Genomic DNA, 22,089 nt, shown 5'->3' on the forward strand with positions numbered 1-22,089 from the left:
GCAGGGGGGCACGTGCTCAGCCCAGACACTTGTTGCAGTAGTGGTTGATGGTGGATCACTACTCATCACTACTCATGGCTAACAAACATTACTACTACTACCACCATCACCACCACTACCACCATCACTACTACTATTATCACCACTATGGCTACTAATACAGTAATAATAATGTCACCACTACCACCATCACCACCACTACCACCACCACTACCACCATCCCATACCCAGCAAGAGAGTCACAGATACTACAATACCTGCCTGTTGACGCACCACCACCACACCTACCACACCTGCAGCTCACCACCACCACACACCTACCGCACCATACCTACTGACTCACCACCACCCACACCTACACACCTACTGACTCACCACCACCTACCGCACCTACTGACTCACCACCACCACACCTACCGCACCTACTGACTCACCACCACCACACATACTTAGTGATGGAACAGAAATGGAAGGGAATGGGGAGGGGAGGAGAGGATGAAACAGGAGTGTGGAAGGGGAGGAGAGGATGGAACAGGAGTGTGGAAGGGGAGGAGAGGATGGAACAGGAGTGTGGAAGGGGAGGAGAGGATGGAACAGGAGTGTGGAAGGGGAGGAGAGGATGGAACAGGTGTATCCGGGTTAAGGGAGGAAGCGCTTTTCTCCACACTGGTCCTTCCGTCTGTTTATTCATGGTTGTAATGGCGTGTTGACAGGTGTAATGGTGTCTGTTGTGTCGTATAACAGCTTAACTTAATGGGGGAAGCTTTTCAATGGTGTATGGGTGATGTTAATGGGGTGAATCTATGGTGTTAATGGAAATTATGGAATATAAGTTTTGTTATATTTTTAATGGGTAATGGAATAACTCTTTGGTAGTAATGGGGGGCGTTGATCAATGATGTATGGGTGATAGTGATGAGGTGTTAATGGGTAATGGGGAATTTATGGTAGTTAATGGGTAATGGGATTTATGGTAGTTAATGGGTAATGGGGTGAAATTATGGTAGTTAATAAATTTTTGTTTGTTTGTTTACAGTTGTCTCGGCGTGTGGAGGAGCTAGAGGGAGAGTTAAGGGCACTGAAGGACTCACACCAGTACGAGGTGGCCGCCCTACAGGACCAGCACCGGCACCAGCTACACGCCCTACGACACACAGGTGAGGCCGACATCCAAGTCATTTTTGGATTAATTAACAAAATACCACAGGTGAATGATACTCTAGTGGTGACAATAATAATAATATCACAACAATGACAATAATAGTGATGATAATGATAATAATAATAATAATAATAATAATAATAATAATAATAATAATAATAACATCTCACCCACAGAAGGACGAGATATCACTAGCCTCTCCCCCAAGACCACCACAACGCACGAGGTAAGGACCATTATTAGATCCTCAGGTAGATTCTTAATTAATCATTACCTCTATACCCTAACTGGAGACACGACTACATAACTACGAGACACAATATTTATTCGGGTCGTAGTTTTAAAATAATCTCATTCCAGAAAAACTCAGGTATAACTACGTAGGTTAATAACTTCACTCTTAACTACGACACGAAGGTGGATTTACAGGTATATTTAATTTGTCTTATTACCTGGGGGAACCTAATTAACTCACTCAAATCAAAATGGCGTCAGGAGAACACTATGACTCAACCTATGTCTATGTATGTATGTATGTATGTACGAACTTGTGTATGAACGTGAGGCTTAACGAGACGAATCAATAAATTGTAAAATAAAACTATATTAGGCAACTATAACCCATCACCTGTGGGCTTAATGAGAGGGAGGGAGGTGGAAGGGAGAGAGGAGGAGGTTAGAGGGAGAGTGAGAGAGAGAGGTAAGAGGATGAGAGAGAGAATGGAGAAAGAGATTAAGGTAGCAAGAGAAAAGAGGGAAGGAGAGCAGTAAAGAGAGAGAGTTGAGGAGTGAGAGAGAAACACACAAGTGTATATAACATCTGTGCCAGGTGTTTACCCCCACACGGACACACTTGTTGCCTCCCTTACCTCTCTCGTTGCGAACTCTTACCTCCACACATCTTTTCACCTGTGTGTCTGTCTGTCTGTCTGTCTTAGGGAGTACATTTTAAGGGCGTTTTCTCCTCCTCCCTCCCTCCCTCCCTCCTCTTTCCTCCCTCCTCCCTCCTTTCCTCCTCCTCCCTCCCTCCCTCCCTCCTTTCCTCCTCCCTCCTCCCCTCTCCCTCCCCTCTCCTCCTCCTCCTTCCTCCTCCCTCCCTCCTCCCTCCTCCCTCTTTCCTCCTCCCTCCCTCCCTCCCTCCCTCCCTCCCTCCCTCCCTCCTCCTCCTTCCATCCCTCCCTCCTCCCTCCTTTCCTCCTCCCTCCCTCCCTCCCTCCCTCCTCCCTCTTTCCTCCTCTTCCTCCCTCCCTCCCTCCCTCTCTCCCTCCCCCTCCCTCCCTCTCCTCCCTCCCTCCCTCCCTCCCTCCTCCCTCCCTCCCTCCCTCCTTCCCTCCCTCCCTCAGTGGCTCCAACATTAGTGGCGGAAGTGTCGTTGCATTAAGTGTCTTTGTTGTGTTATATTGTGGGGCGAGTGTATGTCATCAGATACACGCTTCCGTCCCCCCCGTCCGTGTTGTATCGTCCGTGTTTTTGTTCGTCCGTTGAGTTAAATATCGTCCATCGTCCGTTATTCTTGTGTGACGTCCATTTTAGGTCGTTTTCTGTCATTCGATTTCTAACCTAACCTAACCTAACCTAACCACTTCAGGTAGCTTTTGGGTGTTTTTAATCATCAGGTGAAATATACTTGGGAGCAGGACTAATATTGAGGTGTGTGTGTGGAGGGCAGGGTGGGAGGCAGGATATACCACCAGCTGAGATAAGGCCTCTCCCTTCTCCTTATCTCCAGTATCTGTGTAATATTAACGATAACTCCGTCCCCTGTGCCGCCACCTACCTGAGAGAGAGAGAGAGAGAGAGAGAGAGAGAGAGAGAGAGCGTGCATGTGGGTCTCTATGTGTGTGTGTGTGTGTGTGTGTGTGTGTGTGTGTGTGTGTGTGTGTGTGTAATGTCAGGTCAAACTGTTACTTCCTCCCGTCACCTGTGTTCCGTCACGCCTCCCTTCGTCACCGCCTCCGTCATAACCCCTAGAGTTGACCTCCTATACTCTGACCCTACCTCCTATGACCCCAACCACCTCCCACCACCCTCCCCTCCACCCACCCAAAAATCAGGTTCCGGAGATGTTTAGGTGGAAGAGGGATGGGAGGGGTATGGTAGTCGGAAGTGGGAGGGGTGGTGTTTCCCTGGTAGTGATGGTGGTAGTTGTGGTAGTAACAATGAAATAGTGGTACACGTGTATTTAACAATGGGGAGTCTTAGCTGGCTCGTGCTACTAACATCCCTCCTCATCCTCTCTCTCCCTCTCTCATCCCTCTCTCATCCCCTCTCACCCCCCTCACCCCCCCTCTCACCCCTCTCATCCCCCTCTCACACCCTTATGATCAGAGTGGGTGGTGGTGGTAGGAGTGATAATGGTACGGTTTGCTGGTGTGTGTGTGTGTGTGTGTGTGTGTGTGTGTGCTGGTAGTAGTGTTAGTCGTTAATATGCTTGGTGGTGGTCTGGCGGATGCTGGTAGGTAGGTAGAGATGGTGGTAGTGGTGGTTGATGTTGGTGTTATTTTCTTCTCACAACCACAACCTATAACTATCCATCCACCACAATCTCTCAGAACCCTACTACCACAATCACTACATTCATTTACTACAATCACCTACCATACCACTCGTCCACTAAACTATCAGTACAAGAAGGGCATATGTCGTGTGTGTGTGTGTGTGGTGTGTGTGTGTGTGTGTGTGTGTGTGTGTGTGTGTGTGTGTGTGTGTGTGTGTGTGTGTGTTACGTTTCCTCTGTGTAAATTATGGTAATTTTATATATATGTATTGTTGTACGTGAGACTCCCTCCCTCCTTCCATGTCAACCATTCGATCCCTCCTCCTCCTCCTCCTCACCAACTAGCTGACCACTCCGACCCCCACCCCTTCCCCTACCGGACACCAGCACGTGGCCTCGTTAAAGTGAACTAATATTGAAAATGAAATAAACAGGAAATGATGAGAGAGAGAGAGAGAGAGAGAGAGAGAGAGAGGAATGAATAGCAACAAACTACAGCTGAAAGACCATAAGTGAAGGACAATTGTGTTGGTGGAGGGTGTGTTGGTGGTGGGGTGTGTTGGTGGAGGTGTGTTGGTGGAGGTGTGTTGGTGGTGGGGTGTGTTGGTGGAGGGGTGTGTTGGTGGAGGGTGTGTTAGTGGAGGGTGTGTTGGTGGAGGGTGTGTTGGTGGTGGGGTGTGTTGGTGGTGGGGTGTGTGTTGGTGGAGGGTGTGTTGGTGGAGGGGTGTGTTGGTGGAGGGTGTTGGTGGAGGGGTGTGTTGGTGGAGGGTGTGTGTGTTGGTGGTGGGGTGTGTGTTGGTGGAGGGTGTGTGTGTTGGTGGTGGGGTGTGTTGGTGGAGGGTGTGTTGGTGGAGGGGTGTGTTGGTGGAGGGGTGTGTTGGTGAAGGGTGGGGTGTGTGTTGGTGGAGGGTGTGTTGGTGGTGGGGTGTGTTGGTGGTGGGAGGTGTGTTGGTGGAGGGTGTGTTGGTGGAGGGTGTGTTGGTGGAAGAGGGTGTGTGTTGGTGGGAGGTATGTTGGTGGAGGGTGTGTTGGTGGTGGGGTGTTTTGGTGGAGGGTGTGTTGGTGGTGGGGTGTGTTGGTGGAGGGGGTGTGTTGTGGAGGGTGTGTTGGTGGAGGGGTGTGTTGGTGGAGGGGTGTGTTGGTGGAAGGGTGTGTTGGTGGGAAGGGTGTGTTGGTGGTGGGGTGTGTTGGTGGAGGGTGTGTTGGTGGTGGGGTGTGTGTTGGTGGAGGGGTGTGTTGGTGGTGGGGTGTGTTGGTGGAGGGTGTGTTGGTGGAGGGGTGTGTTGGTGGTGGGGTGTGTTGGTGGAGGGTGTGTTGGTGGAGGGTGTGTTGGTGGTGGGGTGTTTTGGTGGAGGTGTGTTGGTGGAGGGGTGTGTTGGTGGAGGGTGTGTTGGTGGAGGGGTGTGTTGGTGGAGGTGTGTTGGTGGTGGGGTGTGTTGGTGGAGGGTGTGTTGGTGGAGGGTGTGTTGGTGGAGGGGTGTGTTGGTGGAGGGGTGTGTTGGTGGAGGGGTGTGTGTTGGTGGAGGGTGTGTTGGTGGTGGGGTGTGTTGGTGGAGGGGTGTGTTGGTGGTGGGGTGTGTTGGTGGAGGTGTGTTGGTGGTGGGGTGTGTTGGTGGAGGGTGTGTGTTGGTGGAAGGGTGTGTTGGTGAAGGTGTGTTGGTGGAAGGGTGTGTTGGTGGTGGGGTGTGTTGGTGGGAGGGGTGTGTTGGTGGAGGGGTGTGTGGTGGAGGGGTGTGTTGGTGGTGGGGTGTGTTGGTGGAGGGTGTGTTGGTGGAGGGTGTGTTGGTGGAGGGGTGTGTTGGGTGGAGGGGTGTGTTGGTGGTGGGGTGTGTGTTGGTGGAGGGTGTGTTGGTGGAGGGGTGTGTTGGTGGTGGGGGTGTGTTGGTGGGGTGTGTGTTGGTGGAGGTGTGTTGGTGGAGGGTGTGTTGGTGGAGGGTGTGTGTTGGTGGAGGGTGTGGTGGAGGGTGTGTTGGTGGAGGGTGTGTTGGTGGTGGGGTGTGTTGGTGGTGGGGTGTGTTGGTGGAGGTGTGTTGGTGGAGGTGTGTTGGTGGAGGGTGTGTTGGTGGAGGGTGTGTTGGTGGTGGGGTGTGTGTTGGTGGAGGGTGTGTTGTTGGTGGAGGGTGTGTTGGTGGTGGGGTGTGTGTTGGTGGAGGGGTGTGTTGGTGGTGGGGTGTGTTGGTGGAGGGTGTGTTGGTGGAGGGTGTGTTGGTGGAGGGTGTGTTGGTGGTGGGGGTGTGTTGGTGGAGGGTGTGTTGGTGGAGGGGTGTGTTGGTGGAGGTGTGTGGTGGAGGGGTGTGTTGGTGGTGGGGTGTGTGTTGGTGGAGGGTGTGTTGGTGGAGGGGTGTGTTGGTGGTGGGGTGTGTTGGTGGGTGGGGTGTGTGTTGGTGGTGGGGTGTGTGTTGGTGGAGGGTGTGTTGGTGGTGGGGTGTGTTGGTGGTGGGGTGTGTTGGTGGTGGGGTGTGTTGGTGGTGGGGTGTGTTGGTGGTGGGGTGTGTTGGTGGAGGGTGTGTTGGTGGTGGGGTGTTGGTGGTGGGGTGTGTGTTGGGTGGAGGTGTGTTGGTGGTGGGGTGTGTGTTGGTGGAGGGTGTGTTGGTGGAGGGTGTGTTGGTGGTGGGGTGTGTTGGTGGAGGTGTGTTGGTGGTGGGGTGTGTTGGTGGAGGGGTGTGTTGGTGGTGGGGTGTGTTGGTGGAGGTGTGTTGGTGGTGGGGTGTGTTGGTGGAGGGTGTGTTGGTGGTGGGGTGTGTTGGTGGGTGGGGTGTGTTGGTGGAGGGGTGTGTTGGTGGTGGGGTGTGTTGGTGGAGGGGTGTGTCGCACTATACCATCTATTCAATCTATTGTGTCAAAACGTTTATAGACTGTTTGCATATGTGTGTGTGTGTGTGTGTGTGTGTGTGTGTGTGTGTGTGTGTGTGTGTGTGTGTGTGTAATAATAATAATAAACGGTTTATTAATAGAGCTGCAGCTGGTGGGTGAAAATATACAAACTTACATTTGATTTAGCATAATAATATGCGTTGAATACATGGGGTTTAGTACATAAATCAGGAGTTGTTTATTATTTTAACAATAGATGGGATGGTGCTGTTCTTATATCTATCGGTGCGGGCTCTAATGGGCTGAATTTTGTTGTAGTGGCGGACTGTGTTTGTTTGTTTGTTTGTTTATTTGGAGAGGAGGTGGATGATAAGTAAATGTCCTCTACAGCACTCCTACACCACCACCACACACTCCCTTCCATCCGTCGAATACCACACCCTCACTCCCTTTCCTTAAATGCTACCGTTAGTTAAGAAAGGTCAGTGTTCTGTTCCAAGGCACCTCCCTCCCCTCCCCCATCTCCACCCTGGGCTAATTATCTCAGGTGACCCCTTCCAATAATCCCAGGTGACGTTGAGGTGTTGCTGCTCCTAGTTATATCTCTTCCTCTCTTTTATTTCCCTCCATCCTTCCTCGTGTAGTATCTCTCTACCTGTCTCCTTCCCTTCTGTGCCTCTGTCTCCCTCCCTCCCCTCCCTCCCTACAATACTGAGGTAGAGTCTCATAGGCATCATGTTTGGGAATAATCTTCCTCGTGTTAACTAATAATATTCACATCAGGTTGTGGAGAGTTTGGAACCTTGAGTCAGACGTGTAAAGTGTGTCCTGCATTTCACCATCGGTTGGGAGAAACAGGATGACGTAAGGGGGTTGTTCTTACTGGGAAAAGATGTTGAGGTTGAGGTGGAGTTGATGGTGGTTATTAGCCTCGACCCAAGGGTGTTTGTTGTGGTGGGATGTTACTCTTATACCCACGTACATGTTAATGAGTGATTATAATGATAATAATAATAATGATAATCGTAAAAGCAATATGACTCGTAAGTATGTATGTATGTGTGTGTGTGTGTGTCAGTTCATTGGTGCTGAGTGGACAAGGTGTGGACTGAGATGTGCTATTAGTGGCTCATTTACACCTATGCACACCTGCACACACACACACACACACACACAACACACACACACACACACACACACACACACACACACACACACACCCGCAACGATAGATAAAACAGCACCATCCCATCTATTGTTAAAATAATAAACAACTCCTGATTCATGTACTGCACAGCCCTGTAAATGTATTCAATGCATATTATATCATGTCTAAATCAAATGTAAGTCTGCATATTTTCAGCCACCCGCTGCAACTCTATTAATAAACCGTTTATTATTATTATTATTATTATTATTATTATTATTATTATTATTATTATTATTATTATTATTATTATTATTATTATTATTATTACACACAGTAACTAATGAAAGACAGCGGCGTGTATGTGTCACTTGCGGAGTGGGTGGCTGGGTGGGACAGTGACTCACAGGGAGTGAGGTGGATGGCCAGGTTGGTGGGTTAAAGAACGAGGATTAGAGAGGTGGGTTGGAGTGGGTGGGAAGGTGGGTTATAAGTGGGCCTTGATGAATGAGTTGTAGGTGGGCTGAAGTGAGTAGATGGGCAGGAGTGGGTACTATGGACAGGTGGGCAGGGGTGGGTTGGTTTATCACCTTATCACCCGATAGAAATAATAACGCGGAAAAATAGATAGAGAAAATAACGGCCCAGCTCGGGGGATTATAGTGATAAGCCTTGTGTGTGTGTGTGTGTGTGTGTGTGTGTGTGTGTGTGTGTGTGTGTGTGTGTGTGTGTTGTAGCGTCACTTTTATCCTTGTTTCTCTCTTCCTCTTTATTTCTCATCTTTCTTCTATAGTATGACCTTGCTTCTCCTCCCCTCACTCTCCCACACCCTCCTCCTCCCACACCCCCTCCCTCTCCCACACGCCCTCCCTCTTCACACGCCCCTCCCTCCTCTCCACACCCTCCACCCCTCAACACACGCCCCCACACGCCTCCCTCTCCCACGCCCATCCACCCCTCCCCACATGCCCCTCCCACACGCCCCTCTCCCCACACACCTCTTTCACATCCCCACCTACGCCCTTCCCTTCCACATCCCCCTTCCACACACCCCCTCCCTCTCACGCCCTCCCTGTCCACACCCTCACCTCCCTCACGCCCCTCCCTGTCCACACCTCACCTCTAAGCCCCGCCCTTCCTCTTCCTGGCCATTCTTAACGTAGACGTGGGTGCAGTATCAGCCAGTCAGCGTTCAGCAGCAGAGGCGCGCGGATCTCCCCTCTGTGTATACGTGGTAGTGACGGTGCTGGTGGCGGATATAGGTGGGTGATAGTGTGGCTCGCGTTTACCAAGTCTCCTCGTGGTGATAGTGGTGCCCCCGGTGTGGTGAACATAAGAACATAAGGAGTCTGCAATAGGCGGGTTGCCCTGTGCATGGCAGCTCCTGTCGAGAGTTACTACCACTCTATCATCCATGAATCTATCTAGCCTCCTTTTGAAACTTTCCAGCGTTCCAGCACTTACTACAAAGTTGCTGCTTGTTCCACTCGTCCACCTCCTATTTGTGAACCAGTTCCTTCCTATCTCCTCCTAAACCTAAACCTATCCAACTTAAATCCGTTGCCCGAGTCCTATCCTGCTCGGATATTATAAAGACTTTATCCCTTTATTGATTCCTTTCACCCACTTAAATACTTCTATCATATCTCCCCGCACTCTAAGCTTGACTGGACCCCATAAATTGCGGTAGTGTGACGGTAACTGTACCCCATAAAGTGCGGTAATGTGACGGTGACTACCACAAATGCGCTAGTGTGACGGTGACTGGCCCCATAAATTGCGGTTGTGTGACGGTGACTGGGCCCCATAAATTTGGTAGTGTGACGGTGACTGGACCCCATAAATTGTGGTAGTGTGACGGTGACTGGCCCATAAATTGTGGTTGTGTGACGGTGACTGGCCCCATAAATTTGGTGAGTGTGACGGTGACTGTACCCCATAAATTGCGGTAGTGTGATGGTAACTGTACCCCATAAATTGTGGTAGTGTGATGGTGACTGGCCCCATAAATTGCGGTAGTGTGACGTAACTGGGCCCCATAAATTGCAGTAGTGTGACGGTAACTGGGCCCATAAATTGCAGTAGTGTGATGGTAACTGTACCCCATAAATTGCGGTAGTGTGTACGGTAACTGTACCCCATAAATTGCGGTAGTGTGACGGCAACTGGTACCCCCATAAATTGCGGTAGTGTGACGGTAACTGTACCCCATAAAATTGCAGTAGTGGACGTAACTGTACCCCATAAATTGCGGTAGTGTGACGGTAACTGTACCCCATAAATTGCGTAGTGTGACGGTAACTGTACCCATAAATTGCGGTAGTGTGATTTAAAATTGCACCCCATAAATTGCGGTAGTGTGACGGTAACTGTACCTCATAAATTGCGGTAGTGTGACGGTGATGTAGGTATAGTGACTGCCAGCATAAAAACAAGACAGACAGAACAGACAGACAGAGAGAGAGAGAGAGAGAGAGACAGAAGAAGAGAGAAGGATGACGTTATCCTGAATTGTGATTGGTCAGCATGTGGCCACGAAGAGAATGGCTGGTCAGCAATTGGCCAGAAGGGCTTTGTGAGTTCTGCTGGTAGTGGTAGACTGGTGGTGGATGCTGGTAGTTGTGTGGTGGTGTGTGTGGTGATGCTGTAGTTGTGGTGGTTGTGTGGTGGTGATGCTGGTAGTTTGTTGCGGGTGGTGGTGATGCTGGTAGTTGTGGTGGTTGCGGGTGTGGTGATGCTGGTAGTTGTTGTGGTTGCGGGTGGTGTGGTGATGCTGGTAGTTGTGGTGGTTGTGTGGTGTGATGCTGGTAGTTGGGTGGTTGCAGGTGGTGGTGTATGTACAGTAATGCTGGTAGTTGTGGTGGTTGTGGGTAGTGGTAGTTACTGGTGATGGTGCAGTGATGCTGGTAGTTGTGGTGGTGGTAGTTGCTGGTGATGGTACAGTGATGCTGGTAGTTGTGGTGGTTGTGGTGGTGGTAGTTGGGTGATGGTGGTACAGTGATGCTGGTAGTTGTGGTGGTTGTGGTGGTGGTAGTTGCTGGTGATGGTGGTACAGTGATGCTAGTAGTTGTGGTGGTTGTGGGTGGTAGTTGTTGTGATGGTGGTACAGCGGATGCTGGTAGTTGTGGTGGTTGTGGGTAGGTAGTTGCTGGTGATGGTGGCAGTGATGCTGGTAGTTGTGGGGTTGGGTGGTGGTAGTTGCTGATGGTGGTACAGTGATGCTGGTAGTTGTGGTGGTTGTGTAGTTGCTGGGATGGTGGTACAGTGATGCTAGTAGTTGTGGTGGTGGTGGTAGTTGCTGGTGATGGTGGTGCGATGCTGGTAGTTGTGGTGGTTGTGGGTGGTGGTAGTTGCTGGTGATGGTGGTACAGTGATGCTGGTAGTTGTGGTGGTTGGGGTGGTGGTAGTTGCTGGTGATGGTGGTACAGTGATGCTAGTAGTTGTGGTGGTTGTGGGTGGTGGTAGTTGCTGGTGATGGTGGTACAGTGATGCTGGTAGTTGTGGTGGTTGTGAGTAGAAAAGGGTGGTGCGTTCGTGATTGTACTGTACATGTAATTTTAGTATCGTTTTCACGCTAACACATCTATATGCAGTCGTGTGTGTGTGTGTGTGTGAGGAAATAAGAGCAATTGATGTATATTTCTTTGTGATTATTATACATCATTGTGATATATTCAGCTCACGACTTACACACACCCACCATTGTTTCTCCCATGTCTATATCCTTCCCTCACACCTGAGCTCTCACTTCACTCTACCTCACTCTGACTACCTGCTCACTACAACACCTGTACAATTATGTTCAATGTTCTAGTGAGTTACACCATTTCACAAGTCAATTTTCCAGCCACATTAAGTTTTTGTTGCAGAATGCCTGAGTAAAGTGTATGTGTGTAGGTCAACACACTATTGTTATCTTTCAGTGTTTATTCGTCTTGTGATCTTGTTATTTGGTTGTAATAGGATAACTGTGTTTAATAACTAGTGATATAATAACCTATATGTATTTTATCCTTATTTTCCAGAGTGACGATGGGTTATCAGAGCAAGCGAGTGTTACTGCAGCAGAAAATGGCAGTGATAGTCCGTGTACAGAGGTGAGCCGAGAGAATATGTGTATACCTTATTAACTTAGTCTAATGCATAATTTTACCTCAATTCACTGATAACAAAATACAAGAAGTATATACAGTATTGGACTGTATATAACATCATACTTTATTATCATTTTTGTAATTTAAATTATGAATCTCAAGTAAATATTCTCATTAATTTACCTAATTTTCAGGCACTGTGCTGTACATTAGTAAATACAGTACAGTATTAATTTTAATGTATACTACCAAACTGGTCCAAACTTTTCATGGGAAAAGTAGTAAAAGCTTTTTTTGGCTGTGTTGTGTTAATGTTGTGGTTGGTTTATGTCATGTGTTGGGTTTACTGTGTGTAGGTTGATGTGTTAAGACCATAGAAGGTGTGTGTGCGTGTGTGTGATGATAAACTTTGTTCTTACAGCAATGGAAACAACTGGAGAGGCACAATACCCATCTCCAGAACTCCCTCCACGAGCTTCAGAAGGAATTGGGGGAAACTAAACAGAAGGTGAGTACCGTACTGTATGATACACCTGATACTGTAATGTGTTGACAGATAACCAATATTAGAAAACAAAAAATATTAATCAGATAATGCATTTCATTATTACAGTACTGTTGGGTATTCACTGTGTACAGATCTTTGTAATACTGTACTGGGGATAGATAGGCACATAGTACAGTAATCACTTTTAACCACAGTAGAGCCTCGATTATGTGGAGAATGAAATCCCTTAGATTAATATTCCATTAGATGTGAAGCCCTTTGAGTATGATGTCTTAATCCTTTAATTACAGTTATATGTTCACGTCAACACTACATGCTCACTACAGCACTTTAATTACAATGATCAAATCCATAGTCATCACCAGCTTACTTCACCTGATGTATTCAACACACTTATGCTACCTGGGGGAGTTAGGTTAGTGTTAGGGTGTTTAATTGTCAGGTGAAATTAGCTCTAGGGGGCTAATCTTCATGTGACCCTTTATCCCACATCTTCTCCCTTCCTCTCATTACTGTACTGAACCAAAGTCCCCAAATTTGCTTCTAGTGTGGAATGTTCGCCATTTTCAGGCTGAATCGGTGAGAGAACTGGAGAAGAGATTGTCTACACTGAGTGAGGAATGTACTGCACTAAGAACTGAAAATGAACAGAATGATAAAAACCTGGAAGAACTGGACTCCCAATACCAGGCAGCCATAGGTATGTTGTTGTCATCATTAGCATCATAAATGTTGCACAGTGCATCAAGATTTTTATAGGTATGTGGATAATTGTGTCCTCAGATAAACACAGTAATTTATTTTTGTTCTTTTTCGTTTTCAACATTAAAAATGGTATCATTCTTGTTCTTGCAAATGCAGTTATACAGTGTTGTTAATTTTCTTGCTTTAGCAGCTTGTAAAAAAATGTATCATATTCCAGAAATAATCCTGAAGAAGAAGAATGATTTACAAGAGGAGGCACGAGTGATGAAGAAGACACATGACCAGTTAACTCAGCTGGTGGCTCAGTTACAGGAGGATCAGGCCAAGCAGGAACAGGAGGCGCAACGTCTTCAAGTCGAGCTGCTTAAATTCCAGGAGAATGAAGAAACATCTCGGGTAACTTGCAATGAACATCTTGAACAATTAAATAACCTGAAGGCCCAGTTAAGTGATAAATGTACCTCACTGTCACATCTTGAGGCTCAGGTTCAACAGTTGTACCAAGAGAAGCAGAGTTATAAATCTGAGGATAAATATGAAGAGTTGTGTCAGTGTAATGCACAGCTTAAGACCACTCTGGAAAAGGTAGAGGCAGAGCTACAGCAAGTCAGGTTATCGGAAGCAAATCTGAAGGAGACGAGAGACGCAACAGCAGCGGAAAATGCAAGTCTCACCGAACAGCTTGAAAGCCAAAGAGAGGAAAAGTCCAAACTCACCGTATCAGCAACAGAGAGAAAAGCCATCCATGATGCCAAAAAGGAGGATATGATACAAAAGAAGGAATTAGAAGAGAAACTCGCTACCATAGAAACTGCCAAGAATAATTTAGAGCAAGAGTTGCACAATAACCATCGTGCTCTGGAGGATGCCAAGGCTCGGTCAGGCATGCTGGAGTCTGAGCTACAAGCTAAAGTGCAAGAAATTACAATGTTCAATACAACAATAGCAGAACTTGAAGCCAAGATAAAACACATGGAGACTGATATTCAGGATCATCAGAAATCAAAGAGGGAAGAAATGGAGGAGGTGAACAAGGGCCTCGTCCATGACACTCAGGAGGTGAGCAAGTTATGCTGTTGATTATTATATTTTTTTGCACTCTTTCCCTCTGTATTCCTTGTATCTACTGTCTCTGTATCAACTGTAACCTAACTGAACCTAACTACAACTTATTCAAAACCAAACATGATCTAACCTGACCTGACCAAACCTAATCAAACAGTATTGCAGCTTATGGTAAACCTCCACTGATCTCAAGATGATTTTTTCAGTATTATTTAACAATAACTTTGACGGTATACAAATAATATAAATTTTACTCAAGGTGATGAGATAGAACGGGAAGTGCAAGCGACAAGGGCTCACTGGTGTATTGAGTTGTGGCGTACGTTGGGTATAATTAATGCAAGTTAGATGTGGAGTCGGGTTCTGTTAACTGTCCATTGTAAGTTTTATAGGTGGATGGATATATAGAAACTGTGGTGGCTTTTTCCTACTATGATTTGGTGAGTTGGTGTGACTAGATTACCAGAAAGAACTGGATCTCGTTTCATGCACTGTCACTTATGGTGTTGTCCTTCTACAAGAGTGTTTAATAGTGGATTTATCTTCTGCAGGGTCCCAAAACTGTGAAGGCTGGCGTACACAGACTTGCTGAACTCCTACGTGAGTCTGTGTGGCAGAGAGACACCCTGGAGCATCACGTGTCCACGATCACACAGGAACTGAGGGAAAAGAATGAACAGCTGAATGAAGGAGAGGCAACAAGAGTACGTTTATTTTATTCATTTTTTCTTCAGAATCTTGTTTATGAAAGTGTGACTTATTAACTGAACTGATTTAATAGTGTGTGGGTTTAATGTTACATGTTTATTAATGTTTGAATATAAAGACATGTAAACAGTACTATATGGTTATTTATATACTGTACTGAAAGAGAAATACAGCATCAAGTTTAATATCAGACAAATTCTAATGAAAGTTTGAGACTAAAATGTATGAAAGATTATGAGACTCACACTAGAGACCTTGAGTCTTAGTGATTACTGAGGAGATTAGTAATACTGTATTTGATAATTGATTAGGAGAGATAGGCCTTTCCAATCTCACCTGGGTGGTTATATGTTACTCCAGATTGATGTGACTTGACTTGTTTGTCTTCTTGAGTGATTAGCAACTAATTCTTAACCTAAGGCATTGTAGAAGTGATGTAGGTCTGTATTGGGGAAAACAGCAAGTGTGCCATAGTAGCGTCTTAATACACATACTGTACTGTATTCAAGTTAGTAAAGGGAAAAACATTTGTGGTAATGATGTGTTGGTGGGAACTGTGCCTGGAATACTGTAACAGTGTTGTTTTGTTGTTGTTTTACGGGGATTAACCCACCCGGGCACAGGTCACTGATCCACATCAGGGCCTCGGGGGAGAAAATATAATAATTATTATTATTATAATATTAATAATGAATAAAAATTAATAAAAAAATATTAAATAAATAATTATAATAACCATAAATAAATACAAAAACGAAAAAAAAATCATTAGTGAGAAACAATATATCTATGTATGTTGTGTTGTCAAAGTAAGCGAAACAATCGAGACCCTGCAATTATTGTATGTGTAAATGAGGCAGAAAGTCGGTCAGATCAGCAACCTGGGACTTGGTCATAATATTTGTGATGCCATATGGCATTAGACATTAGACAACACATTCGCTCTTCCAATATCTCCCCAGGCAGTAGTACCTCCCTGTTTGATAGCTGCCTACTACCTGCTACCTTACAAGTGCTTTCTCATAATATTTTTGAGTTCATAATTCTGAGCACCGTATTGTATGGTTTTGTGTTTATTGCAGACGGAGCTCGAGAGAGAATGTGAGGACCTACGAGACCAGCTGGAGGAGATACAGAAAGGTATTCGGCCTCCACCAGAAGGCAGCAGCCGGGGACTACCCACCATCGAGGAGGAGACCGAGGGAGGTGCCGAGGGGGACGCCGATGTGGAACAGGTCGAGGAGAGGCAGACGGTGAAGGCGTATGAACGCAGTGCATCTGCGGAGAGGGATAGATCCAGTGAGATTGAAGCTTTCCAAGTACAGGTGGAAGCTCTGTCCGAAGCTCGGAGGAACCTGGAGACGGAAGTTTCCAACCTGAGAGCGGAGCGCGAGGCTTTACAAGGTCGGCTTCGAGAGGCTGAAGGACGGACTGGAAATTTGGCCAATTTAGAAACTGAAGCGGCTGCTCTGAGAAACCAAAAGAAAGCTCTGGAGATGCGGCTGGCATCACTAACACAACAATTAGACTTGGAAACGGTTACACTCCAAGATGAACGGGACACATTAAAAGATCAAGTGGACAATTTGCACGAGAAACTGGAGTGTCTTCGGATGGAGATGTCCCTCTCAAAGCATGAGAGAGAATCAATTGGTCAGCAGTTACTCAATCAATACCAGGTCGTAGAAAATCGAGATGCGACCATCAGAGTCCTTGAGGGTGAGCTGGATGGTCTGAGGGACAAACTGCGTGAGTCATTTGGGGCCGCCAGTTCCAGCTCAGACAGCATCCTTCATCACCAGGAAAAGGCAGCCAAGTTACAGGAGGAACTTGATGCAATTAAGTCACAACTTATATTCAAGGAAGATAAGATCGATGCGTTATCACAAGTGTTAGAGGACGTTGGCCAAATTTTCCAAATAGACGTGACAAACATTGATAACGTACACAAACAAATACGAGACAAATACTTATCCTCAGAAAATTCTCTCGAGGAAAAAGACCAGAGAATAGAGGAACTATCGAACACTAACAGAGACTTACATCTTGAGTTAGATTTATGTAAGAAACACAACTCAGAGATTGGAACTGAATATGCAACAAAAATAACCGAGAAAGAAAAGGAGTTAAATTCTGTCAAAGAGCAGTTGGAGAAAAATGAAACAGAGGTTTTCCATTTCAGAGAAAAAGTGGCAGAGTTTTCAGGGGAATTAAACAACAAGGAACAAAGTGCCATGGCTATGCAAGATGAACTGAACACTGTAAAGGTCGAGAAAAATGGTGCTCTCTCAATGCTTAACCAGCGTACAGAGGAACTGGCCAACATGAACGAGGAGTACAGCCGTCTACAGAATGAATTCAGCAGTGAGAAGGAATTGGTTTTACACTTGAAACAGGAGATTGAGGAGCTGAAGGTGAGTCAGGGGCACCAACTTACAGAACAAATGGGCATGAACGACATAGTTAGGGAGAAGGATAACGAGCTCAAGGAGAAGGATGCGAAACTCTCCTCGCTCTTACAACAAATTGACCAACTTGAGAAAGAGAAGACTGAATTATTAACTAAAGAGAGAGAGAATAAAAGCTTAGCAAGTGATAACCAGAACCTGAACAAACAGGAACAAGCTCTGCGAAACGAGAACTCACAACTATTACAAGATAAAAATTCTCTGCTGGAAGAAAAGGAGAAGTGGAGTCGAGAAATACAGGAGGTGGAGGGAGCCAAAAGTGTGGCCCAACAGCAGCTGACCAGCCTTCAGTCTGAGAGGGACCACATGATCGCCGCCATCACACAGAAGCATCAGGAGAGCGTCTCGTACCACACTGAGATCCAGCGCCTCACACAAGTACTCAATCAGGTAAAGAACACCCAAGGTTCCACTTTATTACGTACTGGTAGTGTAGAGTTCTTTCACTTGCTGTTTTAACAAAGGAATTTGAACTTGTTACCATTACGAATAAATAAAACAAAATAGGCTAGTTACTATACTATTTCTCTCTTGATCTCAATAATTCAGACTCAAAAACAGAGATTAATGACACTTATGGATAATATTGGGTGATGTAAATTATGTTTCCTCCTCCTCAGACAACCCAGCAGTCCACTGAAGAAAATAATACATTATCATCACAACTCCACGAGAGTGAGGCCTTGCTGACTGAGACTCGAGGAATTGTTCTGAAGCTGCGGGAGGAACTGGACGCCATGAAGTTGACTCAGAGTGAACTTCAGAAAAATGCTGCTGATGGAATTGTACAGAAGACTGAGGTACAATAGAAGATATTTTGTTTGTGTAATATTTGCTGCCATATAACCTCTACTTTTTTATTGATATTTAGATACAGTAAATAATAGTGTTTATCTTGGTTGAGAAATTGCTGTGTAAGAGGGAGTGAATGGCTAATCATCAGGTGAAATAAACTGGGTTGTTTAATCATCAGGTGAAATAAGCTGGGTTGTCTAATCATCAGGTGAAAGAAATAAGCTGGGTTATCTAATCATCAGGTGAAAGAAATAAGCTGGGTTATCTAATCATCAGGTGAAAGAAATAAGCTGGGTTAACTGATCATCAGGTGAAATAAGCTGGGTTATCTAATCATCAGGTGAAATAAGCTGGGTTGTCTAATCATCAGGTGAAAGAAATAAGCTGGGTTAACTGATCATCAGGTCATCCTAACATTTTTTAACATAGTGATTAGAAAGTCCTCTTCGTTTACAGGCCAGTGGCTTACGTAAGGAGGTGGAGTCATTAAGAACAAAGTTTACAGTCGTGGAGCAAGAGAGAGACCAGCTTCGTGTTGCTAACTCTCGCTTCAACACCCAGTACCAGGACCAGAGTAAGGAGGTAAGCTAACTCTCGCTTCAACACCCAGGACCAGAGTAAGGAGGTAAGACTTGGAATATGAGGGAAGGTTAATTTAGACAAGAAGTATAAGTATCCTCACAGTATTTCTTCAACCCACTTAACAGTATATAGAGTGAACCTTACCATCCAGGTTGATTCACAGCACTTAATGTTAATTCACTGTATGACTGGAGACTTATGGTACAGTAGAGCAGTAACACATTAGTTGTATACATTTTATATAGAAAATTTATAGCTGCATCGCCTACCTCTATGAATACTGTACTACTGGATTGATTGGCTGAATCTTACACCGAGATGATGTATTGATTTGGCCTCGCCGATGTGTACGAGAACCAAATCTTAGTCCTGTTAATATTTCCTCAGCTGAGTAATATCCGGGAAAAGGAGGGACGCTTGGCAACAGAGTGCGAGCGGCTGAGGCAGCATCTCGTAGCGGTGGAAGAATCGTACACAGCCGAGGCGATCAAGGCCGAGGAGCGAGAGTCAACCCTACGCAGCACACTCACCAAGATGGAGGAAAAACTCAACAATCACTCCAATTTCTACAACAGCGCCAAGTACGTATTGCTCAGCATTCAGAGAGAGTTGTGTTTTCATGAGATACTGTAGTGAATTCCTGTCACTTTTTTTTCCCCGAGTGACTTACTGATGCGCCTTCTTTAGGTGATTCTGGTTGGGGGTCTGACTTTCTACTTTATTCCACATTTATGAAACTTACTAATGATATTTATTACGACTGTTTTTGACTCTGTTATCTGACAGTAAAGAGATGGATGGTAGGATACAGAGAGAGAGAGAGAGAGAGAGAGAAGGTATTGTAAGGCTGGGATGAGGGAGTCACTGGAAGCATCAGGTTACTTGTATGCAGGTTACTTGTATGACAGCAGAGTGTAAGGTCTTATAGGAAGGGAGGGTTGTGTGGGATGATATGTTTAATATTGTTTTGTTTCTCTGCAGCCAGCGAGCAAGTGTACAGGTTGAAACTCTACATGAACAAGTCCGCGAGATGACAGCTAAGAGGGACGATGCTGTACTGCGACTGCAAACAGCTGAAGAAAATGCGGAGCAGTACCAGCAGTCTTTAGCCACACTCCAACAGGTGAGGGTGACCTGTTGATTGTTGATGATCATTAACTTTAACACTCCAGGTTATGTGTACAGTACATATAATAATAATATTTATTCAGTAAAATTGTCATACAGGTTTACAGTTGGATAGGCATGTACTGTATATAAACTATGCAGGTATACAGTTCAGCTTGAATATAGATGATAAAGATGCACAGTGCCTAGACAGTGCAGGTATACAACATTGGTAAACAGTGAGGCACTTTAGCCAACAAAGCTGTCAGGTGTTTATATCTTACATTTATCAATTTATTGCAGTTTATATGTACAGTGTATCAATAATTTTGGCTTTGATCTTGAAATAAATAAATAACTATTGTTCAGGTTCTGCAAGATTTCCAAAAGAATCAAGTTCGAGAAATAGCTGAAGCAACGGAGAGAACGAGACGACAACTAGAAGAGGAAAAAGAGATTTCCTCCTCATTCATGGCTCAGGCCAACAGTCTCAAGGTAGGTTTACTATGTGAGTGTCTCCCACACTCACCCCTGGATGACCACAGAGAGTCGCCTTTACCCCCAGATGATTTGTATCCACTTTAAATGTTATGATATTTCCAGAGTCTAGTTCAGTTTCCTGTTTCCCTATGGCATCAGTCATGATGAAAATAGAGTTTCTTGGTTACTGATCTTAATAGTTGTTTGAGTTTTTACCCATCTGGCCTCTAGAGTATTTATTAAAACTAGAAAATCACAAGACATTTCTCTCAATGTGGTTAAAATGTAACTTGTGTATGGAGTAGTGTTGAGTTTATGTAGAACAGTACAGTACCAGTATATAGCTTCATAATGCATACCCTGTGTTCTTTTCTGGCTAATAAACCTTTCATTGTCTTCATCTAAATAATTTTGCATAATTTCAAACTAGCATTACCCTTAACATGGAAAGTTTTGTGAATACCTTGATAGTAAGCAAAGTGAAATATTAAAGTTACTCATTTTATTACTGCATTTGGGTTTGGCTGCAGACACAACTCGCAGAAGCTCAGGGCGGCCTGGCAGCAGCATCAAGACTAGGAGAACAGCTGACGAAGAAGGAGCAGATGATTGTTGCTCTCAAGGCCCAAGGTAAGACATGGTGTTAGTGTCACGAGTGTCTTGGGGTCTCTCACCACTACTCTAGGTCAGAGCTTACAGTTAGCAGGTTTTGAAAAGTGTTTATTAATTTTTTTAGTGTTTCTTTAGGTAACCTCTTATGACTGTTCATGGTATGGTAGGAAAATAGCAGTAGTTTTGTTTATTTATCTCAAGCCTGTGGTGTACTAATGCATCAGTATATGTTTTAATACAGCTCTTGAAGCTTTACTGTTAATGCATCTGATAGTACAAGTAATAGTATCTATATTCATGAAAATATCTCTGACATATTTTTACTATTACTGCATGACTTGATGTTATTTATATGAGTTTTATATTTTATTTTATTCATCCATTTATTAATTTAGTATGTAGTTACTGTATTGTATTAACTAGTGTGAATTGTTAGATGTTAGTTTTTTATATAAGAAAGTCTTGTATGCCTTTATCCAATTGCATGTGTTGTAAATTATCTCTATAAACTGTACCAGTAAGTTGTTAATAGCTGTATGATATGAAGGAAGACTCACATTGACATACTGTATTGTTATTTGCTAAGATATGAAGCATGGTGATTGGTTGCTTCATGATCACTAAAGGGGTGGGGCTTCCTGGCGGGGCATGGGCACTGGCACGCACTGATTGGTTGCTTCTCAATGGTGGTTGGTCCGCTGCCTGCAAGGAACCCGGGAGAGACAAGGAAAACGCAGACCGACTAAATATCAGCTGGTAAATTTGGGTAGGGCACACAGTGTGTCTCAAATTTCCGACTGGTATTGTGTTGAGCTGCTGTGATCCCCTGCTGGCGAGAAGCCCCCCGATAGCTCACATCCTCCTCCTCCTTACTGATCACTAGCACACCCCAGCACACCCTTCCACTCAGCCTTACATCTACACTCTACGTTACCATTTTTTTTGTGTGTTGAGGGTTGCACGCTTGCTTAGTTTTTTCAGTTTTTTTTTTCATTAATTATGATTTATTGAATGCATTTTATTATATATTTTGTGAATGATTACAAATGTACAGAGCTTAATTTAATACATTGTGCAAATACTTGTTTAATTCTTACATGGATTTCAGTTGCTTTTATCACATTTGTAGCTTTGTATATTTTATATGAGTGCTGTGATGCTTTTATGCTTTTATACTGTATAGATCCATTAATTAATATCTTAGAATACCCTCAAGTGTTAATCAAGTGAGTGGACACATCACTGAGGACTGAGAGAGTGGACAGTATATCTCTGGTGATGAGTGTGAGGAGTTGGGGTGAAATATCATATAATTTGCCTCAGGTGAATATATTAATTTCATTAG

General features: G+C 45.1%; 1 protein-coding gene across 1 annotated transcript in view; it reads left to right on the top strand.

Annotated features, from left to right (window-relative positions):
• The window catches only part of LOC121856396 (thyroid receptor-interacting protein 11-like), a 66,173-nt gene that overhangs the window by 30,936 nt on the left and 13,148 nt on the right, over positions 1 to 22,089 (top strand). The window contains exons 5-18 of the mRNA XM_042351959.1: positions 1,037 to 1,157; positions 1,339 to 1,388; positions 11,646 to 11,717; positions 12,136 to 12,222; positions 12,793 to 12,922; positions 13,145 to 13,986; positions 14,544 to 14,696; positions 15,783 to 17,558; positions 17,789 to 17,968; positions 18,420 to 18,545; positions 18,933 to 19,126; positions 19,527 to 19,668; positions 20,022 to 20,147; positions 20,663 to 20,762. Of these exons, the coding sequence (XP_042207893.1) occupies positions 1,037 to 1,157; positions 1,339 to 1,388; positions 11,646 to 11,717; positions 12,136 to 12,222; positions 12,793 to 12,922; positions 13,145 to 13,986; positions 14,544 to 14,696; positions 15,783 to 17,558; positions 17,789 to 17,968; positions 18,420 to 18,545; positions 18,933 to 19,126; positions 19,527 to 19,668; positions 20,022 to 20,147; positions 20,663 to 20,762 (4,099 nt within the window). The remainder of the gene's footprint in view (positions 1 to 1,036; positions 1,158 to 1,338; positions 1,389 to 11,645; positions 11,718 to 12,135; positions 12,223 to 12,792; positions 12,923 to 13,144; positions 13,987 to 14,543; positions 14,697 to 15,782; positions 17,559 to 17,788; positions 17,969 to 18,419; positions 18,546 to 18,932; positions 19,127 to 19,526; positions 19,669 to 20,021; positions 20,148 to 20,662; positions 20,763 to 22,089) is intronic.

Source organism: Homarus americanus, unplaced genomic scaffold, assembly GCF_018991925.1.
Source record: "Homarus americanus isolate GMGI-L3 unplaced genomic scaffold, GMGI_Hamer_2.0 scaffold48220, whole genome shotgun sequence".
Taxonomy (NCBI): domain Eukaryota; kingdom Metazoa; phylum Arthropoda; class Malacostraca; order Decapoda; family Nephropidae; genus Homarus; species Homarus americanus.